General features: G+C 49.9%; 1 protein-coding gene across 1 annotated transcript in view; it reads right to left on the bottom strand.

Moving 5' to 3' along the window:
* Nucleotides 1–14,834, bottom strand: part of BLTP2 (bridge-like lipid transfer protein family member 2) — a 748,021-nt gene that overhangs the window by 478,529 nt on the left and 254,658 nt on the right. Inside the window, exons 13-14 of the mRNA XM_078680109.1 lie at nucleotides 14,667–14,830; nucleotides 13,977–14,265 (exon numbers count right to left, since the gene is read on the bottom strand). Of these exons, the coding sequence (XP_078536235.1) occupies nucleotides 13,977–14,265; nucleotides 14,667–14,830 (453 nt within the window). The remainder of the gene's footprint in view (nucleotides 1–13,976; nucleotides 14,266–14,666; nucleotides 14,831–14,834) is intronic.

Here is a 14,834-nt window from a genome sequence, read left to right as displayed (position 1 = left end):
AGGCCGCCAACGGTTCAAGAGCGAGCGCGAACAACAGAGGGGACAAGGGGCAACCCTGACGGGTACCCCTGCCCAAGGAGAAGGGGGTCGACACTCTACCGTTCACTACAACTTGCGCCAGAGGTTCCGCGTACAACAGTCTAACCCAGCTAATAAACTCGCACCCGAATCCAAATTTCTCAAGTGTCGCCCATAAATAGGGCCACTCCACAGTATCAAAGGCCATGGAGGCATCCAGGGACGCCAGAATGGCCGGTTCAGTCAAAAGCCCCGCCCTCGCCAGCGCGCCGTGGAGGCGACGTAAATTCAGAGCAGTGTTGCGATGCGGGATAAAGCCAGACTGATCCGGATGGACCAACTCCCCAAGAACCGAAAGGAGACGGGTCGCCAAAAGTTTAGCCAACACCTTAGGTTCAACATTTAATAGGGATATGGGCCTATACGAGGAACAGAGGTCACGCGGTTTACCCTCTTTGGGAATGACGACGATTGTCGCCAGACGCTGATCATAGGGAAGCATGTTCCGCTCACGAGATTCTAGAAACATGGCGCGGAGATACGGCGCCACCTTATCGGGGCATAATTTGTACAACTCAATAGGCAAACCGTTCGGGCCCAGTGCTTTGCCCGAACGGAGCGATCGAACCGCATTGGCTATCTCATCATTCGTAAAAGGGGAGTCCAAAGCAATACGGTCCAAGTCGGTGACACAGGGCAAAGTGATATCACGCAGAAGAAGGCGGGAGTCGGCAACATCCCTCACAGACACGGGAGCATATACCACACGGAAATATTCTGCAAAACGATCAACAATGGCGGTCGGATCAATCACATTCTCACCACTCGCAGACTGAATCACGGGCACCACACGATTAACTCTTTCTTTCTTGTCCAACCACGCTAGGAGTTTGCCCGCCTTGTCACCCACATCGTACAATCTGCCCTGCTGCTCACGAAACATCACCTTTGCAGCGTCAGTGACCAGAGATTTATATGCAAACTGTTTTAGACCCAGGGCATGGAGTTTGTCAGGCGTGACACCAGATTCCAACTCGTCCTCCAACGCAGAGATCTCCCCCTCAAGGTCCACCACCTCCTTCCTCCCTGCCCTCTTAGCTTCAACAATCAAGGAAAGGGCCTGTCCACGAATCACAGTTTTAAAAGCTTCCCACAGGGACACAGCCGAAGAGACCGACCCCTCATTTTCCAGGAAATATGCATCCATGGACTTGAGCAAGAGGGTACGAGTCTCAGGGGAGGAAAGATACCAAGGGTTAATGGGAGCCACTCGGCCCGCCGCCTCCACCCCAACCTCGAAACGGAGCCAGAGCGGCGAGTGATCAGAAATACCCCTAGGCAAGTGTAAAATCTCACGAACCGCCGATGATTGGGCTGCGGGCATCAGGAAATAATCCAGCCGGGACAGACTGCCATGGGCCCCAGAATGAAAGGTGTATTGGAGCTGAGTAGGATGCAACAGTCGCCAGCAGTCCACAAGGCCAAAGGTATCTAAAAACCCACCCAACCACTGCTGAGCCTGCGGGGTATCTCTAGGGGGACAGCGATCGTGAAGGCCGGAAAGCACCGAATTAAAATCACCGGCAAGAAAGAGAGTGCTATCAGGGAGATCCAACAGAACACGGCCCAAGTCAGTAAAAGTAGAGGCCTGCAAACCCGGGGGAACATAAACATTGAAGAGAGATAGGGTGCGGCCTTCATACCTACCCACCAGGACAGTATATCTCCCACGGTCATCATGAATCACCTCATCGATAGCCAGGGGGAGGGAGGTTCGAACAAGAATACCCACACCCCTAGATCCGGAGGTAAACCCTGAGTGTGCCACAAGGCGGTAGCCCCATCTATTCATCGCATAACAAACATTACCAATCAAATGGGTTTCTTGCATGAAAACAATGTCCGGTGACAAACGTCGTATACATTTTAAGACCACACTGCGCTTAATACGATCTCCCAGGCCATTAACGTTCCAGGAAAGAAATTTCAACCCTCTACCCCCCATCCCAACCACCCGAGCCAAAACCCCTCGTCCATGAGCTAGACATCAGGAACAGCAGCAAACACAGGAGCAACTCGCCTTGAAAACAACACACAGAAAAGAAAAAACTTCCCAACCCCCCTCCCCCAAACTGAAGAGAAACACCCCCCACCCTGCACCCCTGCAAAAAGCTAAAGAGCCACCCCAACCTGCAGTGTGCCTGTCGCCCAAGAACCCCTATTCTACACAAAGACCCCGGAGGAGGAAAGGTCTCCGTTCCATCCACCCCCCGACCTCAGCAAGAACAAAAATAACAAACGAAAAGACAGAATGATCACAATGTAGAGGGACGCCGGCCAACACTCCTGAGAATGTATTCAAAATAAGACATAAGAGCCGAACAGTTAGATCTCCACACCACCTTCGGCACCGCCAGGGTGAGCGGCGGAGTCTGTCTCAGGAGGACAGTCAGGCAATGAGTCCAGCCAGTCATTAACAGCATCTGGCCGATCAAAGAAAAGGGTACGTTCATTGTATTCAACCCGGAGTCTAGTGGGAAAGAGCATGGCGTAACGTAGGCCCCGATCCCGGAGACGTTTCTTGGCACCACGAAACTCCATACGTTGTCTCTGAACCTGTTGGGAAAAGTCCGGGTAAAAGTTCACCGTAGCATTCTCAAAGGCCACCGGGCCCTTCGCCCGCGAGGCCTGCAGGATAGCGTCCCGGTCTCTATAATGAAAAAGCTTCGCTACAATGGGTCTCGGCGGGGCTCCCGGCTTGACTTTGCCCCCTGGAACACGATGTGCACGTTCCACCGTGAAAAATTTTGTAAGACCAGAAGGGGCCAAATGGTTCAAGACCAGATCCTCAACCAGGAGATCCACCGAGTGGGGTTCAGGGTTTTCCGGTACACCAACCAGGCGAACATTGCAGCGACGCGCCCTATTTTCAAAGTCCTCCAGGCGACGGGTCATGAAGTCGTTCCCCCGACGGAGATTTCCAATCTCTGTTTGGAGCTCCGAGACGTCATTCGTAAGGCTAGAGGATTTAATATCCAGTGATTGTACCCTCTCATTCGTCTTGCCGAGGTCAGCACGAATCAGATTCACCTCGATAGCCACGGTGTCAAGTTTGTGGGCCAAGGCCTCGTACTGTAGGCCGATGGATTCTCTCACACCCGAGATGGCGCCCATGATATCCTGTAAGGAGGGCTCCGCCGACTCTTCCAAAATTCGTTCAGACGCAATACTAGAACCAGGCAGGGCAGCTCCGGGGGACCCCTTAGAATGGGTATAACGGTCCATGACATTTGATTGAACTGGAGCTCCGCGCAGAGGTGTTTTCGTCTTGCGCGTCTCTCTGTCCCCTCTGCCCGCCATTTTGAAGATGCGTCACAGGACAAGCCACCAGGTCCGACGGGCCCGACACCCAAAGTACAGGATCAAAAGTACAGAAAAAGGGGGCACAACTCGGGTAGAGGTCGCCAAACCAGCAAATAAGTCACATGAAAGCCCAACAGCCGATCTGCCTCCAAGTCTCAGTCGCAACACGACATCCACAGCCGTGGCCCAAGTCGGAACGGAATCGAAACCGAAACTTAGGAAGGGGGGACCCACAAGGCCAGATCTCCTGCCGTTGTTGTTCAATTGCAGGACGGCTACAGTACCGCACCCCGTCCCGGGCGCACCTCAAGGGCGGAGCCCAAAAGTTCAGAGCACCATATCTCAGGAATACGAGATCCAAATCGATTTCTGAAAAGTGCTAGGGTAATCAGCCAAACGTCCCCTACACGAATTCTTGCAAGAAATCAGGATTCAGCCAGGATAAAATGTCGGGAGCGGCGAGGGTCCGGAGAGCGCTGTGCTCAAGCGGCCATCTCGGATGCCCGCCAAGCTCCTCCTCCCTTGTGAGGAATTTTGATCGTTCAAGTCCGCTGGAGCCCCGCTGGAAACTGCCTCAACTTGTCCTTCTGACCACCCGCACGGCCGTGAAGTTGGAAGGCAGAAAAGGCTGGGTGCACCTGTCTCACGTCAAGAAATTTCATGGACTAAGAAACAAGACTTTAAATAACATTTCTGCAGACACTTCCGAGTCTAAAAACAGCCCTATTCTCAAGGACTGTCCCTCTATTGACTTTGATTCAAAGCCCTCCCTGTTAGAGAAAACTCCGCAGCAGGAGTATAAACAGAAGCTCCGGTCTAGTAAAATAAGTCAGCCAGTTTAATTGTCTAAGTCCCCCTCGGGTGAAACGGTTAGACAGGTTTCTGACATGTATGAGATAGACCCCCATAGTGAGAGAGTTAGTCAAAACTCCATCAGATGTATTGTTATTTTATGTTTTCTTCTATTTTTGAGTTTGATGGTTACCTGCACAAGTTATGCATTGCATTTATGTTTTTCAATTTCTCATGTAAATAAGTTTTCTAATGCTACAGTAGAACACACATTTAGTGATCTGCCTCCTCACGAGCTATCCTTTCGTCTTGCTATGCGCAATAACACATTTATCCGTATGTTACACTATTCACACCAGACCAGCAATGCCACTAATTGTTGGGTGTGTGGTCGACTCCCCCCTTTCCAGACACCGAAGGGAGTTCTGCCACTCTTTCCTTATCCGTTTTCACATAATGGTTCGTGTGGAGCGTGGTCCACGTTAACGTCATCCTCAACTGATATGTCCCTTCTGAATAGTACATGTTTTCCAGACAAGCAAGGTCTCACCCATAGAACCGGGTTAGACCTAGAAAATGAAGTTTATAATTTAGGTAATTATTCTTCGAATTTTATGGTCCTGAATGTTCAGTCTGATACTACTCCAGATTTACCTGCTATTTCAGTACTACCAGTCAAAGGTGAATTATGTGTCCGAAAAAATGGTTCCGCACATGTAGGACATAGTGATTGTGCTACTATTGTCAAGTATAGTGACAGTGGGAAATCTATTTTCAAAGCCTCACGTCATTCTTATTTTGTTTGTGGTCAGACCGCATATGTTCGTCTGCCCCTCGATTGGGATGGAACATGTTACATTGCCTTCCTACTGCCACCAGTTTTCCTAGCCCCATCCGATTATCACAGAAACACACATCTAGTACACATTAGACATAGAAGGGAGATCGAGTCCCCAATTGTCGATCAAACTGAAACTGCTCTAGAACAGTATACAGATTTCAATAGAGGTTTCTTCTTCTTTATAGGACCTATCCAGAATAGTAAGTTAATCCGTAGGTTAACCAGAACCCTTGAAGCAGTAGTGAATGAGACTACTTCTGCTCTAGGTAACTTAACCGAAGAGCAATCTGCTATGAGATTTGTCGTGCTCCAAAATCGTCTCGTTCTTGACGTCATACTGGCCGATAGAGGAGGAGCATGTAGAGTCATCGGATCTAGTTGCTGCATTTTCATTCCTAATAACGCGCTGTCTGTTTATTCAGCTATAACCAGACTACATAAAATTGCCCATCAGTTACACCAGAATCCAGGCACCTGGACATGGTCCGGTTGGTTTTGGAGTATAATTTCTGCCTGGGGATGGAAAGTATTGTCCTTTCTAGGTATTGCAGTAGCGATCATATTCAGTTGCTGCCTCTGTATACAATGTGGCCCTGCGATTTGCGGCATTTGTGCTACATCCTGTATTCCTAGTCCCAAGTCCCGTCCTAGATCCCGTTCCAAGACAATTCGAGACGAGCAAATGATACTGTATGAAATGATAGATGGTATCATGAATATTGATGTTTCCTGATGGAAACGTAGTGACAAGGAGGGAATGTGGAAAAGTAAATTTTGCCATGTTCTGTGTCCCTACGTGTTCCCCATGTTATGTTGTATGTGCATGATTAATATGCATATGTATTCCCCATGATCGATTAAAGACGCAATTACAGTTGTGTCCATCTCTAGTATGCCAGTTTTCAGTTCTCGTTAAAGCTACGAGTATTAGGCCTATGTAAAGTTATGTTGCCACGTTTCACAGTGTGCACGTTATTTCATTGTAAAGTCCCCGTTTCTAGGCCTCAAAAGGGCCCGGACTCAGATTCAGCTCCTGTCTCCTGAACCCTCTCCGAGGAGCGATACAGCCCCCACCTGTATCCCTGACCCTTCACTTACTTCCTGCCTCACAGTGCCCGGCTCGGCCTGGCTCTGCCTGCCAGTCTGCCAAGAGTATGTTATGATTCTAGTTATCAGTCCAGCCCTCCTTCTCTGCATTCCTAAAGCTACTGAATCGCATCAATAGTTTCAGTCATCGTCTAGCCTTTACGTCTTCATGTAAGAGAAATACTGTATTAATGGTCATTTAATATTCCTCAACACGCACTACATATAGAATGATGCATGCACCAGTCTTAGAGTCTGTTAGCCTTTACCCTGATAACTTTTGGATTCTATCAACATGTTCTTTAAACATCAGATACTAGATAGTGTTTAGGTACATGTCGCTCCGACTCTCCAGACTTTAGTCTCTCCTTCTAGCGCAGAAGTCATAGCCCCCAGCTTCTCCCTAGTAACACGTCATTGTCAGTTTGCGTGCACCACTAGGTTAGAGGACCCGGCTCCTTAGGTAGCCCCCTCCATGTTTCCGCCCCGTTTATGACATATTCTGTTACGTCTACATCACATGTCTATGTATACGCCTCTTGTTCCACCCACTTTATGCCTTATCTTTCGCGACTGCTATGAACTCCACCCACTGCTACGCCTACTATACTGAATGTAATGCAATTGTTTAACTATAAATATTGTGCACTGTTATTAAAAGTTACCCTTATGCTCCCAGATCCTGCCCCCCGGCAGCTGCCATCCCATTCCCATGCAGGTTGTCCTGTTCCTGTCCTTTATGCCTGATTAAAACCTGCAAACTCCAGCTACCTCGAATCTTGACTCTTATTTATTGAGCTATCTGTTATTGTATATCTAGTCAAAAATAGAACAGGTATTTAATTATTTATTTACCACAGGGGGGCAGTGACAGAGAGTCACTGTTTGTTGGCGGCAGAGGAACGGGAGTTGTTGTTTCCTCTGCCTCTGCCCTTGGCACTGTTACCTCTGTAACCCCCTCTACCCTGCTTGGGGTACGAGGATTGTGCACCACCTTTCGTGAATTGTGTCTGTTGACCCAAGTGTCCTCTGGTAACACCACGTGCTCCTGAGCGACGAAAAGTGCTTCCCCTGAATTGTTGAGACTGAAGCGCCCCCATGGACTTAGCAGTCTCATTGTCCTTTTTAATCTTTTCAAGGGTGGTGTCAACATCAGGACCAAACAGTCTGTCAGCTTTGACGGGCTGGTTGAGGATTGTGGTTTGAATGTCGGGTTTAAAACCAGATATGCGAAGCCATGCTTGTCGCCTTAACATGACGCTAGTGTTAATTCCCCTAGCCGCTGTATCAGCCACATCAAGGGGGTCATTATGATGGCGGATTTTCCGCATACTCCGGGCCGGCGGAAGCCACCGCCGGCCCGGAGTATGCGGGAAATCCGCCGAGGAGGCCTGCAAGACCCACCGCCAAATCAGGATGGCTGGTGGGTCTCACAATCTGTCCGCCGCTTTTCCGCCGCGGTCGGAAGGCGACCACGGCGGAAAAGCACTAACATGGCAGGCGGTGTCTATCAGACACCGCCAGCCATATTAGGATGTAGGGAAAGTAATGCTTTTCCGCGGCGGCTTTTCCGCCGTGGAAAAGCATACGGACAATCACTTTGGGGGCCCGTTGCGGGCCCCCTGGGTGAAGGTTGCGTGGGGGGTGCACATGGGGGGTACCTATGGTACCCCCCTGCCTTTGCGTGCACGAAGCGGCAGGCACCGTGCGGTGCCTGCCGCTTTGTGCATGCAAATGCACAGCTTTCGTTTTTTACATTGCAGCGGGTGCTGCTTCAAGCAGCACCCGCCGCAATGTAAAACATACAGGATGTGACCGCCAGGGTGGCGGTCACATCCTAATTGCCATGGAGGGACCGCCGCTGCCCATGCGGACGGTCCCTCCTACTCAGGGGTGGCGGACGGACGCAAGTCCGTCCGCCATCCTAATCGGCCCCCAAGTGCGCACTTTATTGCAGCGTTTGAGATGAGCTTTCCCTCTTGTATGAGCATCTCGGCCGCTTCCTTAAATTCATCAGGTAGGTGTTGAAGGAGCTGTTCTAGGGTGTCGTAATGCGCCCTATCGTATCGTGCCAATAGTGCCTGTGTGTTTGCTATACGCCAGATGTTGGCAGCCTGCGCCGCCACCCTTTTGCCGGATGCCTCAAGCACTTTCGACTCCTTGTCTGGGGGAGGAGCTTCACCCGTTGTTTGGGAGTTCGCCCTTTTGCGGGCATTGGCGACCACCAACGAATCCAACGGCAACTGTCCTCGAATATATGCAGGGTCCCCAGGTGCTGGCCTGTATTTCTTCTCGATAGGTTCTTTAAAGATCTCTGGGGCATGTTTAAGGACACCTTTGAGCATAGGAAGTATTTTAACTGTTCTTTCCGAAACAGAGAAAGTGTCAAACAAAAAACTTCCTCCACCGGGTCAGCATGCATGTCCACATCATGATTAGCAGCTGCCCGCTCTATCAAAGCATTAAATGCTGCAGAATCCTCTGTTGGTGATGTACGTGCCCCAAAACCCTGTGCATCTTGTACCACCTGATGTCCACCTTGGTCCCCAGTGTCGTCATATGAGTCCTGTTGAACATCAGGGTCATTGTCAACTGGGAAATTGTACTGGTCATCTGGGTCCTCATCCTCTCCTCCTGATTGGTTGGGGGAAGGTGATGGGCTCCGTCTTGGTGTTGGGAGAATAGGTTCAACAAGGGCAGGAATGTCCTGCGCCGTCCTTTTCTTCTTTAGTGGAATGACATAGGATTCCAGCGGTTGGGAAGTGATTTTCCTCTTGTAGAGGGTCAACTTCCCCGTTTGGGCATCGATGTAATGCTCAGATTGGTCTTCTGAGGCTTGATGTCGATCCAAGCGGCTTTTTTGCGTTGAAGGTTCCGACGTGGCAGCGATTTTCGGCACCGATTTGGGTGCAAACGCCTTCGGTGCCACCTTAGGTGGCAAAGTGTAGAGAAGCTTGGTCGAGGCCTTTGGAGGTGTGTCCACCGATGTTGGAGCCGACGGCATGGGAGCCGTTGACGACAAAGTCTTCTCCCGAATACGTTTGAGGGAGTCGGTGACCTGCTTTGTGAAGGAAGTAGAGGGTTTTGTAACCGACGACCGATGTTCGGTAGTGTCGGAGTCCCCCGGTGTCGACGAGTATTCCGTGGACGAATCTTCGTCTCCAACGGGTCGCGTCTCCGATGTAGCCTTTGGCACCGACGCCGGTGCTGCAGATCCGGCATCTTTGTGCCGATGCGCAGTGCCTCCGGTCTTCGGGTCGTGGCATTTAGTCGACTTTGACTCGACCGTGCGTTTACTTGGAGGCGCCGCAGTGGAGTCCGAAGGCGCGTCAACAGTCTTGGAAGTCCGCGCCGGAGCAACCGTGCTCGACACTTGATGGACGGCCTTCTTAGAGGAAGGTTCCTTGGGCACCTTTTGCGGCGCTGTCGACTCGACAGCCTTCTTCGACTTCTGTGGACCGGAGGTTGACGGAGTCGATGAAGGAGCAGGCTTCGATAGTTTTTGTTGGACGTCGGCCATTTTAGGTGTGGTCGAATCCGAAGGTTTCGTTTTCGGTTGGACGTCGGCCATCTTTGGTGCCGTCGAATCCGAAGGTTTCGGTTTCGGTACGGACAATGGCGGCTCCGCTTGAGTGTCCGTGGCCGGGCCAGAAGGCGGGGCCGGGGATAGCGGTGCAGGGTCGTGGGTAAGGCCGAGTGGCGATCCCGTGACCTGAGCCTGAGTCATGTAGATTTCGGGGCATAGCTCTTCCTCTGAGCTATCTTCCGCGCCCCATAAACTTCTTCGTCGTCCCCTACCTCCTCGACGTATTCAAGGTCTTGGGCCTGTCCTCCAACGTGTTCTTCGGGATCGGCCTGGACCTCCGTCGACGGTGGTGAAATCTGAAGATGATGGCTTCCGCCGTCTTCTGCGGGGTCGTCGAATATGTTGTCGGGTGCCGGAGTCGCTCGCTGGGCCTCGAGGCGCGCCGCGCGCCGATGCTTGAGCGTCTTCTTTGACCTGAACTTAGAGCAGGCCATGCAGTTTTCCTCGTTGTGGTCCGGCGAGAGGCATTTATTACAGACCGGATGCACGTCGATATGTGGATATTTAGATCCACAGACGGGGCAGAACTTGAACGGGCTCCGCTCCATGTTCAGTACGTCGGGGTCTTGCTGCGACGAGAGGGCCTCGATGTCCGAAGAGTTCCTCGACTCCGCAGAGGTCCGACTCAGAGAGCCGGACGATGCTCGAGACCGTACGCAAACAATACCGACGCAGGTAACGAAGGCCTTTTGGCCTTAAGAACAAATATACTCGGTTCCGACACGGAGACGTCGAAACCACATCCGAACCCAATGGCGGAAAAAAACAATCTGGTAATGGAGTCGATGCCCATGCGCACTGTAGTCCAGGGGAGGAGCCACCTATCTCGTGATACTTCGAAGACTCTTCCAGGACAACAATGTGCAATCATCCGGACCCAACACTAGGCGGCGATCTATGCACTAGATATGAATTTAGCAGCCCACATGCCTCGAACAGGACAGTTATGAAGGGTCTCGAAGCGAAGGGAGCGCACATCAGAAACGTCAAGACAAGGTTTAAGTCCCACTGAGGCATGATAAACGGAACCGGAGGGAATGCCTTTTAGAAAACGGTTCACAACAGGGGACTTAAAAAGAGGAAGCCGGAGGGGAAGCGGCAGAAAGGCAGAAATGGCCGAAAGATAACCTTTGATAGTGCCCAGAGCAGAGCCCTGCTGGGCTAAAGAAAGAAGGAACAAAAGAACCTCGGAAAGAGGTTGCAGAAAGGAGATCCACAGCCTTCACAGTGCACCATGCCACAAACGTGTTCCACCTGCAGGCGTACACCGTTTTAGTGGAGGGACGCCTGGCTGCCAGAATGACATCACAGACTTCGGGAGGAAGATTGAAAGGTGTCAACTGTTGTCACTCAATCTCCATGCATGGAGGTGGAGGCTGGACAGGTTCGGGAGGAGAACCGTCCCCTGCAGCTGCGACAGAAGATCCTCCAGTAGAGGCAATTGGATCAGGGAATCGGTCGCCATGCTGAGTAGCTCGGGATACCAGTATCTTTGTGCCCCAAACTGAGTCACAAGGATGACTTGGGTCCGGTCGCGCCTGATCTTCTTCAGCACTCGGGGCAGAAGTGGTATAGGCGGAAAGGAACAGACCGCAGCTCCACTCGCTATGAAACAGAGCAGGGTTTTGGACCCTGGTCTGTAAAATGAGCAAGGAAAGGTGCCTCTATTGGATGGGGACTGGAGCGCTCCCATGGATTTTGCCACTTCGGTGTCCTTTTTTATTTTTTCAAAGGTTTGGTCGACTGCAGGACCGAAGAGGTGTTCCTTGTCAAAGGTGGTGTTCAAAATGGACTGTTGAACTTCAGGCTTAAACCCAGAGATCCTAAGCCATGAATGCCTTCTAGTGAGAATGCTGGTATTGATCTCCCTAGCTGCTGTGTCAGATGCATCCAAAGCATATCTGACTGAGGAGTTAGAGATGAGTTTCCCTTCTTCAACTAATTGCTGTGCCTTAGTTTTGTGTTCGTCTGGGAGATATTGGAGCAATTGCTCCATCTCATCCCAGTGTGCCCTGTCGCACCTAGCTAGTAGGCCCTGTATGTTTGTGATTCGCCAGTGGTTAGGGGCTTGAACAGCCACTCGTTTTCCAGAGGCATCTATAAGTTTGGATTCTTTATCTGCGGGAGTTGCATCCCCAGAGGTTTGCGCATTAGCTCTTTTGCGAGCATAGGACACTACTTTGGAGTCAAGAGGTAATTGTCCCTTAATAAACGCAGGATCTGGCGGTGAGGGTTTCTATTTTTGTATCTACTCTTGGTGTTAAAATACGTGCTTGGACAGGGTCTTTAAAGATATCATCTGCATCCCTCATCATGCCTTTGAGCATAGGGAGTGTTTGACTTGACCTGTGTGTGGACTCAAGTGTTTCAAATAAAAAGTTCTCTTCTAATATTTCTTTATGTAAGGGCACCCCATGATACTCTGCTGCTCTGGCAATGAGCTGTTGATAAGCCATATTATCATCTGGTGGTGATGGTGTTGCAGGATAAAGGTCTGGCTCATTGTCTACTGGAGGGTCTGAGTATCATCATCACCATGATCCACATCTGGATCTGTATGCGGAGTTCCCTGAGGTGTTATGTGTAAGGGATCTTCAATTATTAACTCTGGAGAAGATGGTGGAGGTGGAGAGGGTTGTGGGAGAGGATAAACAGGGTTGGTAGCAATGTCCTCCTTTCTCTCCAAGAGATTCTTATCAGCAGTGTCCTCTGCAGGAAGCTTGTCTTTTGCTGGAGTTTTAGCCAAAATATGTCCAGTATCAGGATTACTATAAAAAGAATTCGGTTTGGGATCCAATTTGGCCGAAAGAAAGTCAAAAATTGGTTCTGGAGGCTCAAGAACACTATCTTTAGAGTTCAGCGTCAAAATCGACATGTCTTTGGCAGTGGAATGTTTCGGCTCGGATGCGTGTTTGTGTTTTGAAGCGCAGAGTTTCGGCTCCGAAGCATGGTTGTGTTCTGAAGAGGAGGGTTTTGGCTCCGAACCAGATTTGTCCTTGGAGCCTGATCATTTCAGGTCCAAAGGCTTAACGGTTTGTTCAGGTGCCGAGCCGAGAGGTGGGAGTCAGAAACTATGTCTCTGTGCCGACCTTTGCCAGAAGGCTGAGGTGGTGCCATAGACTTATGAGTTTTGGAAGAGGATTTAGGGGGCAAGGGCTCTTCGGTACTCACTGCACGCTGTCCCGGAGGCTCATCTTCGGACACCAGATTGATCTTGAGCTATCAATCGGACTCTGGAACAGAGAGGGCCTCTACTTCTTTGGCTGACGCTTCGATCTCATCTTGGTCGGATTCTTCCCTGAAGATATCCGGAGTGTGTTGAATGCTTTGGCGCTGCATCTCCTGTCATCGAGCCCGAAGATCGCGTAGAGTGTTCTTGGACCGAAAGACTTACAAGCGTCGCAGTTTTCCTCCTTGTGCTCTGGAGAGAGGCACAAGTTAAAAACTTGAAGGATATTTTGAGTGGCACTGAGGACAGAATTGGAATGGAGTCCATTCCATCAGCAGAAAGCTGGACCGACGCGGCTAGGCCCGGCGGCCACTCATGAGGTTTTCGATCAAAAATGAAGTTTGACGATCGATTCGATACACGGAGAACAGGGAAACGAGTACGGAATCAATACATTTGAGGGTAGAGTGGATTGCACACCGAGGGGAACCTGAAGAACGTTTTTTGAACCAAAGCGCAGCAATACACGTCCGAACCTGATGGCGGAAAAAAACGATCTAACAATGGAGTCGATGCCCAAGCGCACTATCACCGAAAGGAGGTGTCACCTTACCTCGGAACTGGAAAGACTTCTTCGAAGAAAAACAACCTACAAATATCTGGACCCAACACTAGATGACAGGAGTAAGCAAAGCTTGTGTATCTACAGCATGCCTCAAACCTGTAGTATTCCAGTATTGGTACCTTTCTTAGATTCACAAGCATCCCTATCTCCTTCATAAAAAGAGGCTCGCCCAGATTAAAATATTGGTATATTCTTACATATTTCACGTGTGCACAAGAAATCTGAGGTGAGTTGCGCTTTAGGAGGGACTAGGCTAGGGATACTCCTACCTCACAGGTTGAAGTTTGGGTCATTTCCATCGAGGTGAGTATTTTACTAAACTGGTAGTGTTCTGTGGTTTTCAGGCAGGTGCTGCCTGGTACTGAGAATCCCACCTAAATAACAGAGAATGATTCAGGCATGTAAATATATGAAATATGCAATACTAGAGAAATATATCTCCTGCTTTCTGCTGGGTGTCACTGCTTTCAAACCATCATCACACTGTCCTACGTACCTACGATACTGGATAATGTAAAGAGGTTCACATCTTCCACTCGCAGGTCCACCTTCCACAACAGTGCCTGGCTAGGACTCCGCTCCCCGGGTGGATGCATTGGATCAGATAAGGGAATCTGAACCTTCTGTCCACTCTCCCTAGGATGCCGATATACTATGGATAGGATTCGGGAGAGACACTCAGTGGCAGCATCTGAAGACTCCAGCTGCAGCCCTTGAATAGTGCAGTCCATAAACAGAGTGTCAGCCTGCGTGCTGCAGGTATCCAGTGGTTGGTTGTAGCTGCCCTAGAAACAAACAGGAAGACCGGGGATATGGTTATTACTAGGAAGGTAAATATTTGAGTGGCCAACACATCTGATGTGAGTAATAAAGGAAACGGTAATGTAAGCTATTTGGATTTCCTTAAAGCCACCAAAGTGTCATATTAGAACACAAAAAAAACGGACAATATTTATTTTAGGTAGGTCAAATTTTACATTTAATCGACATTTCACACTCTACAAGTTCTGACAGGTTTCAGGAATTTCGAATAAGCCAATTACACCACAGCTGAAACGCCTCATTCTATAGCTTTCTCAACAAACACAAGAGGAAGAACACTTCAGAAATCCAAAACCAACACATCCTTAAATCAGTCTACTGCAAAATTCTACAGTGAACCAGTGGTACATACATACCCACCTACCTGGAGATTGAAGGTGTTGAGAATAAGGGCCTCACCCCAAAGATGTGTGCCAGGAGGATGGGGCGCCTGCTGGATGTGAGAGTCTTTCCCAACTCGCCAGCATAGTTGATCAAGAGCCAGAATGGCTCGCTGATGCAGGCTCTGTGTGCGCAAGTGCTGATAGTCTGG

The sequence above is a fragment of the Lissotriton helveticus genome, chromosome 3_1 (genome assembly GCF_964261635.1).
Source record: "Lissotriton helveticus chromosome 3_1, aLisHel1.1, whole genome shotgun sequence".
Taxonomy (NCBI): domain Eukaryota; kingdom Metazoa; phylum Chordata; class Amphibia; order Caudata; family Salamandridae; genus Lissotriton; species Lissotriton helveticus.
The sequence above is the reverse complement of the archived record's forward strand: the minus strand, read 5'-3'. Positions and strand labels throughout refer to the sequence as shown.